We start from the raw sequence: 19,554 nt of genomic DNA on the forward strand, positions 1-19,554 counted from the left end.
CTGCCCAGGGAGGTGGTGGAGTCGCCATCTCTGGAAGTGTTCAAAAAATGTGTGGATGTGGCGCTTCAGGACATGGTTTAGGGGACATGATGGCGCTGGATTAATGGTTGGACTTGATGATCTTGAAGGTCCTTTCCAACCTAGTGATTCTGTGATCCTCTTAGCTCGAGCTGCTGCACTGAGATGTGCTGTTGTGTTAGTGGGGCAGAGCTCCTTTCCCTGTGCGATGGGGAGCAAGGATAGTGGGTAAACTCAGCAGTCGCAGCCTCTTTCCACTGCAAGGTCATGCAGGTTTTACTTACTGGTCCCTGAGCTGAGTGCTTCAGTGTTGAAAGAAACACATTTTTATGGATCTTGTGCCAAAGCTTGGGGCTGTGTTTGTGATAGCAATTTCCCTTCCTCTGTCTGGTGCCAGCAGCAATTTTGTTGTCCTATTCCCCAGGCTCGGAGACTTCAATTGTAGTGAAGCCTGAGCTGCTTTTCCGCCTAGGAGCAGCTTTGTGCTCTAGGTGTCTGTATTTGATTAGATCAGTTCATGGAAATTAATGTGATGTTTTACATGCTGAGGTAGGGTTGTGTTCCAGGGTAAGACCTCAAAGATCGTCCCATTTAAATTTTGATTCCCCTTTTACTTGCACATCCAAAGGATTCTTTCCTCCTCTTCAGTTCCTATAGTTGGGGGGAACTTTTCGTGCATACTTGCATTTCCAGCGTCCCATTCCACATTCCTGCCCTTGCTTGTGGGACTAATGGGGCTGGAGGCCAGCATGATGAGCAGGTGGCACAGGGCAGCAGTGCAGGAGCAACCTGACGCACTGGGGATCCGCTCGGGCACCGCGTGGGGGGTGAGATGGTTCCTTAACCTCTTCCCCTGTAAATCTGTGCTGTGGGGCTTTGAGGGATGAGCTGGGAGGTACCAACTGTTTCCCTTCTCTGGGCTATGACAGCTGATGGAGCAGGGGCAGCTGCATTAGCACTCATGTGCTTAACGAACGACTGGTGCCAAGAGCAGCATCTGTCGTGGGGGTACAAAGCCGATACAAATCCTGCATTTCTGCGCCTGGCAAAGGAGGTATTTCAGGGTTAAATCAAGGCAAGTTCATGCTCTCTTTTCAACTTGCTATCCTGGATGCACTTCTTGGAAGCAGGATAGCGTGTGACAAACACAAACTGCTAAAGAACAGAATATGGAAAAAGAGCAGTGCAGAGCTGGAAATAGTTCCTTACATAAAGGGCTAGTGCTGCAATCTCATTATTGTCTTAAGGAGCGGACACTTAGCTGCCTCCAACTCCTATGATGCAAACCGCAATCTGATAAGCAATCGGCTTTGGGAACCTGGCAGGTGCCACGTGGCACCACGACGGGGCCAGTGCCCCTGGGGCAGCAGCTCACCACTGCTCCTCTGAGCCCACGGCACTTGTCCCAGTCAGCGTGTGGTGGGTGGGAGCGTTCCCGTGATGCCGGAGCTGCTGCCCCACGGCCCGTAGTGGGAATCACTGTTTCCGAGGGTCAGGCACAATGAAGCAGCTGGGGACGAGGTGCGCGAGTCTCTCCGCCAGCCTGAAGATAGGGGATCGCCAGGGCTGCTGCCAGACGCCGGAGGAGGAGGACGTCCACATCCCATTTGCACAGGACAGCCTGGTGAAGCAATGGAGCTCCATGCAGAACGTGACGGATGGAAACCATGAGAAAAGCAAGACTCCCAACCAAAGGAACAAATACTTGCTCAACATTAACGTGGGCGGCAAATTGTTCCAGATAGCTTACAAGGCAGTGGCCCGGTATCCCATCACCAGGCTTGGGAAGCTGGCCCTTTACACAGATCCTATGAAGAAGCTGCAGCTCTGCGATGACTACTCAGTGCAGAAGAATGAGTACTTCTTTGACAGAGATCCTTTGATTTTCCATTACATTTTCCACTTCTACTGCAGCGGTGTCCTGTGGATAATGGATGAGATGTGCCCCAGTAACTTTGTGGAGGAAATCGAGTACTGGGGAATCCATCTGAAATACTCCCAGCGCTGCTGCCGGATCCTGTTTGAGGAAAAGCAAGATGAACTCAGCGAGTACCTGAAAATACAGAAGGAGCTGGAGGCAGAATTGGAGCCCCTGGACTCAGCAGAGCAGTTTGAGGGCAAATTTATGGGACGGTTTCGGAAGATGATCTGGAACCTCATTGAGAACCCGTACTCTTCTGTCCCAGCCAAGATCATTGCTGTCATGTCAAGCTTCTTTGTGCTTATCTCCATTGTGGGCATGACACTGAGCACAGTGGAGGAGATGAAACACAAGACAGGGAAGATGTGGATGGAGCAGCTGGAGATGATCTGTGCCATCTTCTTCACCTCCGAATACCTCATGCGGCTCATATCCTCCTCCAGCTTCAGGAACTTTTTGCGGGCAGCGTTTAATGCTATAGACCTGGTGGCCATCCTGCCCTTCTACATCCAGATCCTTTTTGAACATTTGGACGAAGGGGATATGCTTTACCATGAGGAACTGCACAAGGTTGAGAATGTGAGCAAGCTGGGAAAAGTCCTCAAGCTCATCAAGCTCATGAGGATCTTCCGCATTCTCAAGCTGGCGCGCCACTCCACCGGCCTCCGGGCCTTCGGCTTCACCATGCGCCAGTGCTACCAGCAGGTTTGCTGCCTCCTCCTCTTCATTGCCATGGGGGTCTTCACCTTCTCTGCTCTCATGCACTCTGTGGAACATGATGTCCCAGGCACCAACTTCACCAGTATCCCCTATGCATGGTGGTGGGCTGCGGTAAGGTGTGAGCACCTTCTTCCAGAGAGGGGTGCGGTGGGGCTTCCGTGGGTAGGGGCTGCCTTGGTGCTCAAGGGATTCACCACTGCTGCTGGCCAGGAGGCAGAAAAACGTCCAGTCTTCCCACCAGCTCAGTAATGGTGGGAAACCCAGAGCCCTGCACGCTCTGAGAAAAGAAATCAGAGATTTGGACTAACCTCAGAGGCTCAAAAGCCAGTGCTGGGGTGGGATGGTGGGACAGGGCTGGTGGCCTGGGAACCTCCAGGCCTGGGTTAGTGACAAGGGGGGTGTAACTCAGCCCGGGCTTTATTTGTCATGAGACCCAAGTGTTGCGGTTTAGATGTGTGGGCTTGGGGATGTGGTTCAGACCCTGTGGGCATGGGGACAGCTGCCCAGGACAGCCTGAGAGCTTGTGCAGCGTTGCAGCCCGGTTGGGCTCGGGAGGAGTGAGGGGGGTCAGAGCTTGTGGGGCTGAGCCAGGGGACCCAGGGCGGCTTGCGGGAGCCAAGGAAACACGGTCACACCGTGCCTCAGCCCCTGTCCTGAGAGGGGACACAGACTGGGGTGTGCTACAGCCGGGGACAGGATCTTTGTTTGCTGCCTTGCTTGTGCTGGGAGCTGGCAGCTCTGCTGAGCCGAGTGCTATAATAAACCTGGGATTACCTCTGAGATGAGGAGCAGCTAAAGCACTGAGGTTTAGCCAGGGGTTACAAGAGCATTTTGATTTATGGATGAAATGATCCCATAGATCAGTTATTCTCTTATAATCCCCCTTGGCCACCACAGGCTGCCTGCTTCAAATTCACCCCTCCTCGAGGAAGTGCAAAATCACTTAGCAAAATCACCAGATTTGAGTATTTAAACGTCACAGGCTGCTCCCGTCCCTGGTCAGCACGGCTCCACGCAAAGCTCAAACCTCTGTGCCTCAGCTCTCACCCTGTCCCCATAGTCCCGCTCCCCTGTCATCCAAACGCGGTTCCTCCGGGTGCGTTCCTGGGCAGTGCCGCCGTTCCCCTCGGAGGGAGGCTCTGGGAAGCTGCTTTCCTGCGGGACCGGGCCGGTTACCGCCCGGAAGCACCGCGGCCGCCGCTCCGCGGGGGCAGGAAGCGCCAGCAGACAGTCTGGCTGCTGGGGGAGGTTCAGCTCCGTGATGTCCCGCTGCTTCCGACGAGACATGTGAAGGGGAGGAGGGAGGCTTACCGCTGGTCCCTGCTGTCGGGGCCTCATCCAGCCCTTTCTTTGGGCTCTCCGAGCCTGCTGGGCGCCGCCCGGGGCGCTCGGCCCTGGCGCCGCAGGCTGCTGCAGCAGGGGCAGGGGGAGGTGGGTCCCAGCACCAGCAGGCAGGGTCTGCTGGGCTTGTCCACGTAGGATTTCATCCTTTCCCTTCCTCGCCCAGGTCAGCCTCTCTACTGTGGGCTACGGAGACACTGTGCCCGACACGGTGCTTGGCAGGATGGTGGCATTTGCCTGCATCTCCTTTGGCATCATCCTCAACGGCATGCCCATCTCCATCCTCTACAACAAGTTTTCTGACTACTATGCCAAGCTGAAGGCCCACGAGAACGAGACCAGCCACTCGCTCAAGCTCTCCAGGAGGATCCGCTTGAAGGAGCGAGTCCTGCGGAAGCTGTCGGAGTGCTGCAGAGCTGACCCCCACTGTCACCACTGACCACTGACCCCGCCACCGTGAAGTGTCCTGCCCTCCAGCCTGGCTGTCCCTCCAGCAGGTTCTGTCCCCCGGGGGGGCTTCACAACTCAGGCAGCAAGCAGCAAGTCACGGCAGCGTCTGGGGATGGCTGCTGTTGTACCTGTGCCGCTGCTGGCTCGGGCTGTTTGGAGGGATGAAACATGCCCGTGACTGTGTTGTGACCTTCCTCAATATTGTGTGCTGGAGCCTGCTGTCCTGCGGAGCGGTCGGTAAAGGACCAGCTAAAAAGCGTGCTGCCCGGCCAAGGCAGCATGTGTGTGTGTCGCGGTCTGGGGCGTGGGGCAGTGAGAGGTGGGATGCATGGGGCTGAACTCTGTCACCCGCTCTGCTCCTGGGTTGAGTGGGACACATGCAGACTCCCCTCCCCAGTCACGGGACCCCATGACTCCTTCCCTGCCGAGCAGACCTTCAGCCCAGGCTGAGTCCACGCGATGGGGATTTGGGTGAAGGCCCACAGAAAAGACTGCAGCCGCGCGTCCTTCCAGCTAAACCCACTTTCCTTCCCGCTGCCCTGGGAGCCTGGGGGCACAGTCCTGGCTTGTGGTACTGCTGCAACGGGAACTGCGGGCACTCTGGGGTGCAGAGCGGGCAGCCAGAGCATCCCCAGGAACAGGCATTTAATAAACCAGGCCAAAACCATTCATTGACTTAGATTATTGGGCAGCCACTTCATGTAATTCAGTAAACTGCGCACAATTTGGGGGTGGGGATGGAACGTCTCCCCAGGGCTCACAGCCATCTCTCCTGTCCATCAGTGGGAGCTCTTGTGGAACAAGAGGCTGTCTGCATGTTGGTTTTGGGATGAGGTGTCTGGGCCTGGGTGCGTAGGAAGAGGAGCTGGGGCATCTGCGTGTGCTCAGGACGCACGGGTTGGCTCTGCCCTGTCTTCACACCCCGGGGGGGTGGAGGGCACATTTGTGGGGCATGGGGGAAGGATTTACCCTCCAGTGTGTGACTGTATCTGGTCAGTGGGCTCCCGGGGGGATTCACCCTTCCCTTGGGTGGGATTGGGAGAGGGACCCCAAGCTGCAGGGCGGCCGGTGGTGGGGAAGAGCTGACAGCTGTGCATGCTGCTTTTGGGTGAGTGGTGGGAGGAAACTGGTACCTGCCAGGTGTTGCGTTAAGAGGCAGAGCAATTTGGCAGAAACTAATCTCCGTTGCGTTCCAGTCGATCCTCAGATACCAGAGGCACTGGGGGCGGCTGAGCTTAGGTTCTGAGTGATGCCCAAAGTCAGTGTTAGTAGTCCGGTCGCGCCCCTCTGGACTATCACAGGTCCGGATGCACTACTAACATCACACGACCTGCTCAGCCAGTCACCTCCTGAACTCACACGGCCGCACTCAGAGGTACGGTCGCGTTCAGGGACAACACACACACGGCTGAGTCAATCAATAGTGCGATTTATTGAAGCGACAGACGCACAAGTTCTTTGGATCGCTGGTGATAAATTCACTGTCTGCAAAGCATGTGCAATTAATTACGGTGGGTTACACATGTGTGGGATGATGAAACAACTCTATAGAGCTTCCTAAAGTTCCCGGGGATTCACTCGGGATAGCCGAGTGTTCGAATCTTACCAAAAGGCGTCCCACTGCGGGGGGGGAAGAGAGGGTCAGCCCGTCAGCGGATCCTAAAAGTCAGGAGTGATGGTGTCTTCCCTGACATCCAGCTCTTTTCACACTATTTTATAGTGTTTTACTTTGCAGGTGGAGCTTGAGTGACTCTAGTCATACATACCTTTATCAGGATTGGTTCAAAATTCTCTCGCTTCGCGTTTAAAGGTCCAGACTAGGAAAAATTCAGTGCGCATGCTCATTGAGGAGGGGTCGCACCTTGGGAGGTGGGTAACTTTTGAGAGGGGTGTGCGTTTCAGTATTATAATGATATTATAATAAGCAAAGTTCACTCCAAGTACAGCATTTCATCAAAGTTGACAGGTCACTGACCCAGGGCATCGCATGTGCAGCTTATTAATGTACACACTGTGTACCTTTAAATTCCCTTGTTCACGGAGTGTGGCCGTGACGTCTCCACTCCGCTCCACCCTCCATGCAATTTCTCCCAGGGTCAAGCACACCAAGTTCCCCTGATGTTGCCAACATCTGGGGTTGCCCAGGGAATTGCCGCGGTACAGACTCGTTGTACATTAGCTACGTTTCACCCTGTCTCAATGCTGGTTTTAGAGTGTAAATTTCTAAATTGCCCCTCAGCAATTGCTCCACACCAGGCCAGGGTGGGATTTGGTCACCTTGCAAGCTGGGCTTGGAGGTGAAGAGCTGCTGGGGGATCCTGATGTCAGCCTGGGACCATAGTTAAGCTGCTGCTGTTGGAAACTGTTGGAAAGAGGCTGGAGAGACTGAGCCTTCTGGCAGGGGCAGCCATGCTCCTGCTGAGTCCTGGACCACAGGGGACAAGGGGGCTGTGCCAGCGGGTGCGGGACAGGGCTATGGCCCCCAGCACCCACACCCGCTCCCTGCCACCCACATCAACACCCGCCTTCTGTACACCTGCCAGCACCAACCCAGCCCCACTACACTGGTCATCTCTGTTTTCTACCCCATTTCTCTTCCACGAGGAACCCTTCTTCTGGGCACAGCATAGACTCCTCTGGCCGTCTTCACCAAGAGCCGTCCTTCCCCACCACCCTGCCCTGGCAGCATCACCTCCGGGATCATCTACATCCCTCCTCACCCCCAGACCCTGTCACTGCATCCTCCCACGCGCCCCCATCGTCTGCTCGGGGATCCCTGCCCCCCATTGTGGGCTGGCTGATGGATCCTGGGATCATTCAGCTTCCAAGGAATGGGGCTCAGCAACTGAACCTCTCCCCCGCCCCGGGACTGCTGCTGCTGAATCTGCATCTCTCTGCTTCCACCGCCGGCCTGCAGCAGTCCCACAGGCAGCCCCTCGGAGAACAGCGCGTTTAATAGTTCCTCTGGATTCATTTTACAAGTTATAACAATGCAGAAATGTACAGACATTTACAGGACACTGTACAGGCAGTTTCTGTCATATATTAGTGCTCTTGCTATATACATATAGTACAGCCTATGGGAAGCCTCTGCATGGGCAAGGAAACCTGCACCCCCGCGCAGGGCACTCCAAAATGGAGCTGTTGCCCCAGGGCTATGAGTCGCACGGCCTCATTCAGGTCGCTTTAATCAGAGCTCAGCCCTGAGCCTTCCTGGGCACTATCGGGGGGTGATGCCACCCGGGACAGAGCTGGGCAACCCCTTGCTTTGCTCACCCTGGTCTCTTTTGGTGGGTTTTGTGGGACAGAGATCCCTGCAGAGATGCTCCGGAGGGAGTGGGAGCAGCCTCTGCCCTGGCAGCATTTCCACCTTCCTGTTCTTCCTGCCTCAGTGGCAGCCGCAGCTCCCGGCCACCATGTCATCGTACTGTTTGAGCACAACGTTCTCGTCATCGTCAAAGTAGAGGAGGTTGATGGAGTAGAGCTTGTCAGGCACGCAGCAAGGGCTGCTGACACCCTCGCTCAGCTTGAGGGCGTTGATGATGGACTGCACGGTGGCATGGTTCGTCGGTCGCATGTTCTCGCCCAGCGGGAAGGGGCAGGAGCCCTTGCAGTGGTAGGCATTGTACCCTCGCGGGGAGATGATCCAGCCAGACCAGCCGATCTCCTCGAAGTCCACAGACAAGGGATGCCTCTGGCAGGGCTGGAGCCGGTCCAGCGAGCGCGTGCTGCGTGGCCCAGTCAGTTTGGGCACCGGCATCTTGGGAGCCCGAGGCTGTAAATCTGCCAGAAATGAAGACCCAATGCCATTAGCCATCGCACGAGCCTGGGGGGAGGGAGGACGCAGCGCAGCCCCCCTGGCTGCCCCTCCCTGCAGGCTTTGTCTGCAGCCGTCCGGTGTAGCGAGCCCTTTGGCCGCAGCCTGTCACCAGCCCACGCAGAGCCACCAGGAGGTGACAACCTCACAGTCCCATGGCCACGCTCATCAGGACAAGCGGGGCCCCGATTTACATCTGCACCCCTGTGCAGACTAAGCCAGCAAAGGAGATGGCCTCTCCCTCTGGCTGGAGAAAGAGCTTTGGATATGAAGAAGCCCATGCGCAGGGAGCACGCCGGTGCCCCGCGGGCAGGGGGATGGCAGCGCTGAGGGAGCCGTGCTGGGGCATGTGGGACCCACCTGGGAAGCCAGCCATGGGCACGGACACTCCCCGGCGCCCATCGTCTGTGAACAGGACCAACATGGGCTTCTTGCTCTCGTGGTGGTCCCTGCTGGATGCGAACTGCAGCAGCGGGGGGTCGAGCGGGCTCCCGTCCGGGCTCTGGACTGTCACCAGCAAACCCTGGTTGCTGCTTTCGTCTTGGGTCCACTCACGAACCTGGGGAACAAAACTGGTGTCACTGCGGTGCTGCAGGCCAGGACAGGCGCCGTGGCGGTGTCCCCACGGCAGGTGCCAGGCCAGCAGACCCGGCGCCCTGTCAGCAGCACAGCAGCATGAACCGGGACCCCCGCAGCCAACGCTCCGACCCCCAGCCCCGGGCACTGCCCTGGCAGCCGTGGGAAGGGGCTGTGCTGCTCCAGGACTGCGGCACAGGGGACGTTGCGGTGGCAGCTGGCACTGGCATTACCTGCGGAGCGGTGGGACTGGTCTGGGGCAGGACGGAGCAGCCCCCCCGGGGTTCTTGGCAGGGCTCGTAGCCCCCTCCCAGAGCCTGTATCCCCCCCACATTGCTGCAGAGAGTACAGATAGCAAATTGCATCGGAGCCCAAAAGGGCCGCTGGCAGCAAAACAGGTTAAAAAAAGCTCTGGCACGCAAAGCCCCGGGGATCCCTCTGTGCCATCCAAACCAGGGGAAAAGCAAGGGGATGAGCACTCACAGCCGGCGTGATGGCAAAGACCTCCCAGCCCGAGCCCTGCAACGAGACAAGCCTGGCTGCCAGCAGCTTCTTCCCTCCGGGGGCGTCCAGCTCGCTCTTCTCCAGCACTTGGTAGATGCTGACCTGGGGAAGGCAGCAAAGGGTGGTTACCACCATCCTGCCCGAGGGGAAAGACCCCGGACACAGGAACTGGGGAAAAAAAAGGTGGGAGATGGGAGACTTGTCAGCTTGATTTGTCACAACCTGCAGGTGCCCTGGCTGGTGCATGCACAAACCAGAACGATATTTAAGAAACCACCGTGGTTAAATCACATCGTGATTCTCTGTGCAATGCGGTGACACTTCAATCATATGAATTTCACAGAGCAGAGCCGAGCTCCCGCTGCAGGCGAATGACCACAGCACGCCCGTGGCATCTGCAGACACAGGCTGGGGCACATCCCAATCCCTGTTCTGTCCCCATCCCTGTCCCCATCCCCCTCCTCACCTGGCAGAAGTGGTGCCTTTTGGGTCCGTCGGTGGCCCTCGGCCAGAGGCGGAAGAGGTGCAACTCTGCTGTCAGTATCTTCTCGTTCTTAGCCACGCTGGAGAGGACAAAGAGGAACCGCATCTTCTCGCCATGAGCTGCAGCGAAGGACAGGTTGGGAAGCGGAGCCGAACTGGGGGCAGCACCTCTGCCAGCTGCGCTTGGCCCCTTCCCGCAGACCCATCCCCTGCACCACGGGGACCCCGCACCCTTACTTTTATCCAAGAAGCTCCGGACTGTGTTGCCTTCCAGGATGTCGGGGTTCTTGGTGACACCATCTGCGTTGGCAACGGTGTTGAATAGATCCACCATGTACTGGGGCGGCTGCTTGAAGTGAGCGGGGGGCGGCGGAGGGTCTTCCATGCCAAAGACTTCCAGGAGCCTCTTCAGCGCCTCAGCCCGCCGGCTCGCCGCGCTGGCTGGACTCGGGCACGCCGGCTTGGCCAGGGCCAGCAGCAGCAGGACCGTCCCCAGCATGGCTCTGCTGCCCCTGCGCCAGCTCGACTCCTGCTGCCTCCCCAGCGCTGCATTTATAACTCACTGGAAAGATGGATTGGAGTCAAATATGCACATGAGCAATCAGGAGGGCAAAGAGAGCTAACGGCCGTGCTAACAAGGTGCGAAGCTGGGCTTCTGGGCGCCCTGCACCAATTAGCCCCAGTACACAAGCGGGAGGGGAGGACGGCTCACCCACGCACTCCCCGGGTCTGGTGGGGGACACGGGGGTCTGGAGCCACGCAGCCCCTCGGCAAGGCCCTGGCTGGGCTGGGTTTGCTCTCCATAGGAGACTAACTGGTTTTTAATGATGGCAGTAAATGGGACGAACAGGGGAACCTTTGCGTGGAGGAATGCAGCCGCTCGCTGGACAAGCATCCCCTTCCCACCCCTGTCCTGCTGCAGCAGCTCGTGCTGCCCAGTGCCATGGCCACTGCCGGGAGCGAGGAGCACCGGGGGGGCTCGGTGTCACGCCGGTGTCCCCGTCCCATGTCCCTATCAAGGCTGCAGGGCGGGGTGCCTGGGGACCCTTCACGCAGCAGGGGCGGCCCAGGCTGCGCATCCCCCGGCGCTCCCCAGTGCAACGTCCGCGCAAAGGAGCCCGGCGAGACAAGCCCACGGTGCAAGGCGGGTTTCCAGCCCTGGGGGCTGCAGCCGCCTTGCGCAGCGCTGCTGGACTCTAGGCTGTGACAATAACCCGGCAGCAGGAGGAACCAAACCAAAATTAACCTCTTTTTTTTTTTTTTTTTTTTAAATAGCCAATTGGCTTCCTGGGGATTAAAAGGCATTTGCTGCTAATTCCTGAATGCTTGATATTAGTGAAATAGCACGAGAACCCTATGGATTCCAGATGACAGGATAAAAGCCAATTCTTTTGCTCTTACTCCCCAGTCACAGGGAAACTGGGTTGGTGAAGGTGGTCATGTTGGCACAGTACACTTAGACTTTACATTTGCTGTTTGTTTCAATGCCATCTGACTGAACGGAAAGAATTACCATTATACAATACCCGCCAGGGCATAAGACAAAAAGATTGGGATTAGAAAAACCTGTTAGATCTTCTAGAGAACAAGGAAATCCCCTGTGAATGAGGCCTGCAGGTACGCACTCTGCGAGCAGCATGGCACGGAGAGGGGAAGGTGCAGGAGCGGAGACGGCACCATCCAGCTCTCCGTCCGCCGGCAGGGACCGAGCAGCTCTCCCCAGCTCCACAGGCGCCTGGCTGAAGCGCTGGAGGCCAACGCCAAAGGAGGCAAGCCGAAAGCTACTTGCCCAGTTGGTGTCTATAATTTATTCTAGCCCAATGCTTGGCGGGTGAAAGGGCTGTTAATTATCCAGAATAGACGCAGAGGCAATGACAGGTTTGAGTTAATCGATAGAGGAAACTATCCGTATCCTCTGGATCCTTTCCTTCCTCTTCCCGGCTCACCAGCCGCAGCAGCACGTCCCGCAGGATAACGCCGGTTGACCTGGGGCTGCCTGGAGAGGGGACATCTCTGTCCCAACATGCCTACCTACCTGTTTCCCTCTCCTCCCCGACTCCTGCTCCACATTTTGTAAATGGGAGCAGCCGGGTCCACATAACCCACAGCCCGTGCCAGACAGCTGCATCCCTCCACGTGCGCCACATCCTCCTGGGATGCTTGGGGAGACTGAGGGGCCGGGGAGCTGCACAGTGGAGCTCCAAGGAGCTGCGAATTGCCCATGATGTTTATTTTACAAGCTGCAAAACATTTTCTGGAGGGTTCATTTATACAAGCGCTGTTTAAAATCGCTTTCATTCAAAAAATAGCCTTCTCTCATTTACATATACTACAGACAGTCTGGCGGGGGTCTTGCAGGAGCCCCACCTGCAGCTCCCTGGCCCTGCTACCCCCTGCACTTGCACTGCCGGATGGCAACGATGGTGCGAACGCGGTCCCGGCGGCTCCTGAACGCCAGTAGGTCGTACCGGTGCGGGGCGCAGCGGCTGGAGGCAGCTTCTGCCCAAAACAGACATTTCTCTCCGCCTTGTGACTCCCTGCAGTTAGAGACAAACCCAGTAGGTTCCCTGGCCCCCCACGCCCCGGGGCCCTGCGTTTCATCACCTGGAAATAGGGCAGATGCCCCGGACATGATGGGGTGGGGAGAAGGGAGGCAGCTTTCTCCGGGAGGCAAAAATTCCTTACTCCTGGTGTAACGCAGTGAACTCTCTCCTCCCTCTCTGCCTGTGCAAAGCAGGGATTATTTCTTTTTTTCTGGTCTGATTTGCTTCCCTTGGCATTTGCCACATTTTTGTGTCTGCAAGTGACACAAAGTGCTGCCCCCCTGGCCTGAAACAACTGTCTGGACCAACCCTGCCCCAGAGCATCCCCCTCCTCCTCCTCCTCCCACCCAGTGGCACGGCGACCAGGAATGGCACATCCCAGGACGGAGAAAGCCACTGTCAGGACCCTCTTCCCATCTGCGTCTGCTATCACCAGGGGCCACAAGCTCTGTAACCAGCTGCCCAACAGGCAACATTGCCGGCAGGTTATTCTTCATCCCGTGAAGCGGCGGAGCAGCGTTCTGCCGTAGCACCGCTGCAAATGCTGCCCTGCTCCAGCTTTGTCCCTGCGCAGCGAGACACAGCCCAGAGGGTGAGCTGTGGGTGCTGCTCAGCGTCTGCTCCTGCAGGACGCTCCCAGGTCCTGCCCCGGGACCCGCAGATGCGTCACTGGGGAACAGCTCAGACCTGCCCCTGAACGTCTGCGGATGTGCCCAGGAGCGAGAGCGGCCGGATCCTGGCAGCTGTGCTTACCTAAGCGAGCAGGGATCCCCCGAGGAGCAGCTGCCCAAGCACCTTCCCACATCAATTTCCTGCAAAGATTTGCAAAACAAAGGCATGAAATTCCCCTGCAGCACCTTGCTTCGGACGCCCCGGGGGACCGGACTGGCCGCCATCACTGCGCCCTCCGCCCGCCCTCCATGGTCAGGCTGGACGTGCAGCCCTGAGAAAGGGCAGCAGCCAGGCAAAGCTTGTAAGCAGAAGTACTTTGGGAGCATGTCAGTGTTTTTTGAGTTAGAGGTCCCTGTGCACAAAAGCTACGCTGAAGTAGAGTCTCCACTGAACTGAGCTTAAGACATAGCCAATGATTAAATAATTTAAAAAATAAATATCTCACTGCTCCCTTAATTATTTTTTAAAGAATTTCTCACCCCAAAGAAAAGACCATTTGTTACTTTATGGTACTGATGCGTACACAAATTAGTGGCAGTAAAACACGTCTTATAGCATAAGATAATATAAATGTGAGATTTTTACCACTATGGTTTGTGGCCAGGGTGTGCTTAGCTCTACCAGGGTGAAGCTGCCCATGTCAGAGCATCCACCCCGCTGTTCAAACCCCACCTGTGGGCCCAGCTGAGCCCACCACAGAGCAGGCCAAGCCACGGGAAACCAACCTTGAGCCGCTCCTCCCTCTGTCCTGCAGAGCTGTGCACAATTTCATAGTAATATTCCACCTGGGAAACGCGATAGCATTTTTCCTTCATTTCGCAGTTCTCCAGCGTCCGAACCACCTCCCCGCCTTGTGGGTTTTTGACTGGAGCGGTGTTGAACTTTGTGGGCACACAGAAAAGTCCATCTGCAAGGAAATAAGGAGGAAATTTAATCTGGGGCTGCATCTGAGGCCACTTATGGCTGCAGCATCTTCACCACGGCTCTGCCGTGCGGCACAGACACAGCATCAGGCTCCGGCATCCAGCAACCGGTGTGAGAAGTGCTGTTTTCTGTGTGAGGGACCCCAGCGGAGAGTTTGGGGCTCACTCCTGCACTGGCACGGGGCCTCAGCCATAGGTTTTGTTCCTCCATCTTCGTTTCAGACCACGGGGCAAAGAGAGGTTATTCCTGGGTGCCAACCGCAAATCCTGCACCTGACCCCGTGAAAGCCCCATCTCTGGGGAGGCAGCCTGAGCTATTACCTTTGAGAAAAAAGGTCTTTGAACATAAAATATTCATGGCAGTGCTTTTTGCAGAGACATGCTCTCACATCAGGGAGCTGGGGAATATTATTCAACATTTACTCATCAGCATTTCTCTCTGGATTTGCCAGAGGGCTGTACCCTGCACAGGCGTCTCAGATGCTGGAGCTAGTGTCACCAGCTATCCTGGAGATACATTCCCCCGGCCACCCTCAAAGGCTTTGCTTTGGACTGGGCTCGTAGTTCTCCAAGCAGATGAGCTGGCCGGGGCTGGGGCGATGGAGGCAGCATCTCCCCACATCAGCACAAGTTACTACAGCTGCCCTGCCTGCGTCGTGAGATGGAGGAAGGCTGGTGCAAGGGAGGAAAGGGAAGGCAGGCGACGGCCTTGGTTCTAGGGGTGCAGGACTGAGTCCTGCTTCGCCTTTTCTTTCCCTATTCAAGCTTTAACTCAGTGAAAAATTCCCAGGGGGAAAAAAAAAGTTACATTCAGATTTGACATACCTAGCCTGATGGTTAAGGAAGCATGCAGAGAGCAGGGGGAAGGGGAGCCTTGGGTGGACATGTCAAAAGGCCACCAGGCTTTTGTCACCTCCAGGCCAGGACACGCCGCTTCCGTGGCAGGTCCCAGCTGGCCCAGGCAGCGGCTCAGCAGCTCGAGAGGAGAGACAGAGGCTCCTCCAGCAAAACTCATGTCCTGTTGGAAGGAAACTGCCCTGCCTGGTTCAGTTTGAACGTATGTTCTGCATAGAAAGAAACAGTTTATCTGCTAAACATCCCAGCTTTTCTCTCCCTCATCAAGTAAATTAGGATTAAAAGCCTCCATTGCTAGAGGAAGGGAAACCATGAGCTAGAGGGAGGGAAGAAGGATGGCTCAGTTGATGGCTAAGTCTTTGGCTCTAAGGTTTTGGCTCGAAATAAGACCTAGTCTTACCCTGTACCAGCGCTTGGGTGCAGGTTCTTCAGGGTTTGTGTTTTGTTCCCGGCTTTACAGTAGCTGTGAGGGTTTCCTGCCCCTTCCCAGCTTCATCAGCTGCTGGAGGAGGTTTCTTTACTCCAGGATAGGGCTGTGTTTTCAGGGAAGGGAAAAGCGCTTCCCAAAAGCAAATTTCTCTGGGATGCCTTAAAAGGGGGACACAAGATGACAACCGATTTATGGAAGCCAGTATTTCTGGGTGAGATTTTAACATCCTTCTCCAGGCACTCCCTGCTCGCCGCCCCGCTCCTCCGGCGTTGCCAGTCTTCAACATGACACTGAAAGTGTCAGCCTGACTTTATGGGGGAAAATCCAGAAGGAAAGTGCCGAGACCGGCCCTAGGGCAGAGGCAAAGCTGGGGGCGAGTCCACATTTCCCAGCCCTGGGCCATTACCGCGGACTGAGCCGCAGCCAGTTACCCTGGGGACAAGAGCATCGCCCAGCACCTTCCAGTCACACGTCTGGGGGGTAAATGCTGATTCTCCCAGCTCTGGAAAGAAGCACTTCAGGCCGCCTAACGTTCCTTTCCACTTGCTGTGCCTTGCAGAGGGACTAGACAAGCCGCGGGGCTGCGGAGCACCGGCGCCCGTGCGCGGAGCCTCCTCCAGCCCTGGGGCTCGTGTTCCCGGCCGCCGCGGCCGCTCTGGCTCAGGCCCCTTCGCTGCTTTTCAAGCTCACAGCAGGACTCGCGTGGCTCTCTGTCCCTCTCTAGCGGCTGTTGCACAGCCGTGTCACAGGAGCCGCCAGGAACGTTTGAACAGGATGGTTTTAGATGCAGAAATGCCAATAAAGTGACATCAACAAATTCCAGGAGAACTGATTTTATCAAGCAGTTGTGGAAAATCACTTCAACACGACTTTCCATCCTGATAAAAACAGATCAGTTCATCTTCACCGACGTGACTCTCGGGTTATTTTATGTGTGAACTCACTCACAAGACAGCACACCAGTTCAGGACAAATCTGATCAGCTTTATCCCAGTGGAAGGTTTTGATCTCTCTGGAATTATTTAGTTTGGAGTTTCCATTTCTGAGTGATTTCTGAAACATCAGTGTAGCTCACTGGTGCTGAGATGAAAGGGCATTTCAGACCGTCGGAAAGGAAACACCATTTTTTAGTGGTTGCTAAGGTGTCTGTTTTCAGGAGAACTTCTATCAGCAGGTTGTTTTTCTTGCTTTGGAGGGGGAAGGTTGGATCAGAGACTCCCGAGGTCCCTCACAGCCTGGGTTACTCTGATTCTATGACCTCTAGTTAGAGGACATGTCACTGTAAGACGAGGTGGTTGTATTTCCATCCTCACACCATGCACAGGGGCAGAGAATTACCATTTCACCTGCAGACCTGTGCTGTAAGGGCCCAGCAGCAGTCGGGAAAAGAAAACCCAACCCTGACAGTATGAAGTACAATCCCATCCCCACCTAAGGCAAAGAGGGTTTGCGTAGCAGACCGGAGCATTGTTAGTTCTGAGCGCTGACGTTGGTGCTGGTCACACAGAAGGGCTTGTCTCCATATTCCTGCAGGGAGGCGAGCTCTCCATCGTTCCCATACCTGCACTGTAGGCCAGGTCAGCGCATTTCCCCACATCAAGCGTGACCTCCCAGGGAGAGTCTGGAAAGAGGGTTTTCAGAGCTGGGAGACGGAGACATTCCTCGGGGCACATGCTGCAGTGACAGCTGTCAACCACCTCCACCTTCCGAATGCCTTCGAAGAGCAGGAGCCACTCCACGTGCACACGGGCGGGCTCACAGCAGGAACCTGCAGGGCAGGAACGTGGGGCTGGCGGCCGCAGCGGCGAGTCGGGGCGCCGGACCAGCAGCTGCACAGAACAGGGCAAGCGGCATATACACTGGTAAAAACAGGCCATGGAGAACAACTTCCAGCATCAGCTCCCGAATAAAAACCTCTTCTGACCTAGAACTGACTCAGCTTTTACTCCTTTCTCCCTGCATGGCAGCACTGTGTTGCTGTGGTGCTGCTCTTCCCAGTGACACACTGATATCAGAACTGTTCATTCCCCCAAACCATGCTACAATCAGCTGAACTGCATCGGCTAAAGCAGTCCTCATTTCACCCCAGGCTCCTGGTCTGGAGCGTCAGCGTGATGACAGCTCTGGGGAACGAACGTGGACCTGCCTGCCTGGAAGATGCTGCACCAGCAGTGCCACAGTGCAGAGCTCGTTTCCATTCCCTCTCCAGGGTTAGTTATCCTGGTGGAGATGGGACTTTAGGCAACGTCAGCTCTCCTGGGATAAGGAGAGCGTCGCAGCCTGTGCATAGCTGTGTCCCCAAATGCACAGGCTGCTTCTAGTCCTTCCTAGGAGTGACACATGGCATGTGATACGGGAATGACATAAGCACCTCAAAGGCCAGATATTCGTCATGAAATCATGGGTCCTGCCAGTTTTGCTCAACCAAGCAGAACAAGGCCTCCAAGCCCTCTACAGCCGCTCTCACGTGCAGCGGATGTGGCTGAGTAACAACTCAGACAACGGTCTCAGGGCTGGGCTGGGGGAGGACAGAAATACGCTCAGATCCTGCCCAGAGCAGCGGGGTAGGTGCTGTGACAGCCCTTCAGCTGAGCCCCTCCTCTGCCACGAGGTATCCAGCATTGCGGGAGAGTTCCCATTTGTCTAGCCTGCATATTCCACTGCTGGCCGGCTAAGGGAGGACAAGAGGCAATGCAGAAGCCAAGAACAGGTATTTTAAAACGTGTATAAAATCACAGCCCCAGGCACCAGTGTAAGACCTTCACCCAGACCCAACTGCTCCCGCCACGGGGACGACACAAAACCACTTTTCTCACCTTCTTGCTTCTAAGAAAATCAAGCATGGAGGAGTGTCTGGAGAGCCCCGGGAGGCCAGGGTGGGGGGAGCCGATCCGATGGGACAGGCAGCTGGACCAGCACTTTCCAACATCCACGCTGACAGGACTGCCAGAGACATCTGTGAAACACAAGATTGGCGAAAGGATTACTCCTCACTATTTGCGTGATGCTGGGGAGGCCCAAGCTCAAACCAGGGCCAAGTATAATACAAACACTGGACAAAAAGACATGGTCCACCCCTGGAAGTCTGCCTGGGAGAGAGAGAGTCCTTCAGCCTGAGCACCTGCAGAAATCCCAGAGAGAAAGCCCTTTTCTAGCGCTGCAGACGGATCTACTGTGTCTGCAGACCAGAAGTAAAACATTTTATAATAGACTGGTAAGTGCACTACAGAATAAAAAGAATGCAATTAAAAAATCACCGGGAAACAGTAGGTTTTACATGCTTTAGCGGGCTCATGAAGGATGGGGTGAGCATAGGTTAACACATTGATTAGCAAAGGGAAAATGAGAATGCTCATCTCTTGCTGAACTCCAGACCTTGAATGAACTGAGCAAGCCTGAACACCCAGTAGATTCAGGGCAGAAAGAGAAACTCAGCTCCCCTTGCCTGCAGCCCAATGAACCTGCTCATGGAGCTGCTTGAGCTGAAAATATATCTGACCCCTGCCTGCCAAATCCCAATTTCACAGCTGCCCAAATCTGTTGCATTGCCACATTAGCATTACAAGAGGACAGGAAGGTGGGAATGGGTGTGGGAATGGGTGAGACATAGGACCATGGCATCCAGGTTTAGATCAGTTTACTCTGCTGTATTTTGAGTTTGTAAAATATCAGGGGTTATTGGCTAATGGCTGTTCCTTCTGGAAATCCTTCTAAAATGAGTTATTTTTCCCCAATAGTGCGGTCCATACTCAAAGGGTTGGTTGATGTAAATACTCATTTCATCACAGAATAGGGAAGAAAACTGGCCTTAAAAGTGCCCACTGAGCAGTTCAACACCACTATAATTCGTTTGCTTTAACCTGCTGGAGTTGCAGACCTAGTGTGTGCTGCAAAAATTCTGCACTTGTTTTAAAACCGACCTTCAGCGTCAGTGCGAGAGACAGCCACCATCACCGTGCTGCACGACACCAGGAAATACGTAGGGACATTTTAAACTCACGTTTAGGTTATAGCTGTTACTAGCTGCCTTGGGATTTCTTTGCCCAGGGAAGCCAGCAAGCAGTAAGGCAGGTAGCCATTTGCAGTGTGTTAGCCATTCCCCGGTGGTGATCCCTGCGGATGCTCCTCACCCACAGCAAGGACACAGACAGCTGGTCGCTTTGCAAAGGACACTTCTTCAGCTGAAGACACTGTTAACCCCTGCTCTCCCATCCCCACAGCAATACAGGCCATGTTTATTATTTTTATCACTATCTATTACTATTTTCATCATTATTTACTCTTCTAAAGTTGTTTCCTCT

General features: G+C 55.4%; 2 protein-coding genes across 2 annotated transcripts; one reads left to right on the forward strand and one right to left on the reverse strand.

The window, feature by feature from the left end:
* Window positions 1-1,519: 1,519 nt before the first annotated feature.
* Window positions 1,520-4,563, forward strand: LOC309413662 (potassium voltage-gated channel subfamily V member 2-like; the record flags this gene model as incomplete). Its single annotated transcript, XM_082010854.1, has 2 exons — window positions 1,520-2,770; window positions 4,167-4,563. The coding sequence occupies 2 exons, from the start codon at window positions 1,520-1,522 to the stop codon at window positions 4,437-4,439; spliced, it is 1,524 nt and encodes a 507-aa protein (XP_081866980.1). The 3' UTR covers window positions 4,440-4,563.
* A 3,275-nt stretch (window positions 4,564-7,838) lies between these two features.
* Window positions 7,839-10,427, reverse strand: LOC309413757 (bone morphogenetic protein 2-like; the record flags this gene model as incomplete). The annotated part of the gene is made up of 5 exons (XM_082010957.1): window positions 10,068-10,427; window positions 9,814-9,950; window positions 9,327-9,449; window positions 8,628-8,826; window positions 7,839-8,233 (listed from the first exon to the last, which is right to left on the reverse strand). Exons 1-5 carry the CDS (start codon window positions 10,327-10,329, stop codon window positions 7,839-7,841), a joined length of 1,116 nt encoding a protein of 371 aa, XP_081867083.1. The 5' UTR covers window positions 10,330-10,427.
* Window positions 10,428-19,554: the final 9,127 nt, after the last annotated feature.

Source organism: Phaethon aethereus (assembly GCF_964289735.1).
Source record: "Phaethon aethereus genome assembly, chromosome: 26".
Classification (NCBI taxonomy): domain Eukaryota; kingdom Metazoa; phylum Chordata; class Aves; order Phaethontiformes; family Phaethontidae; genus Phaethon; species Phaethon aethereus.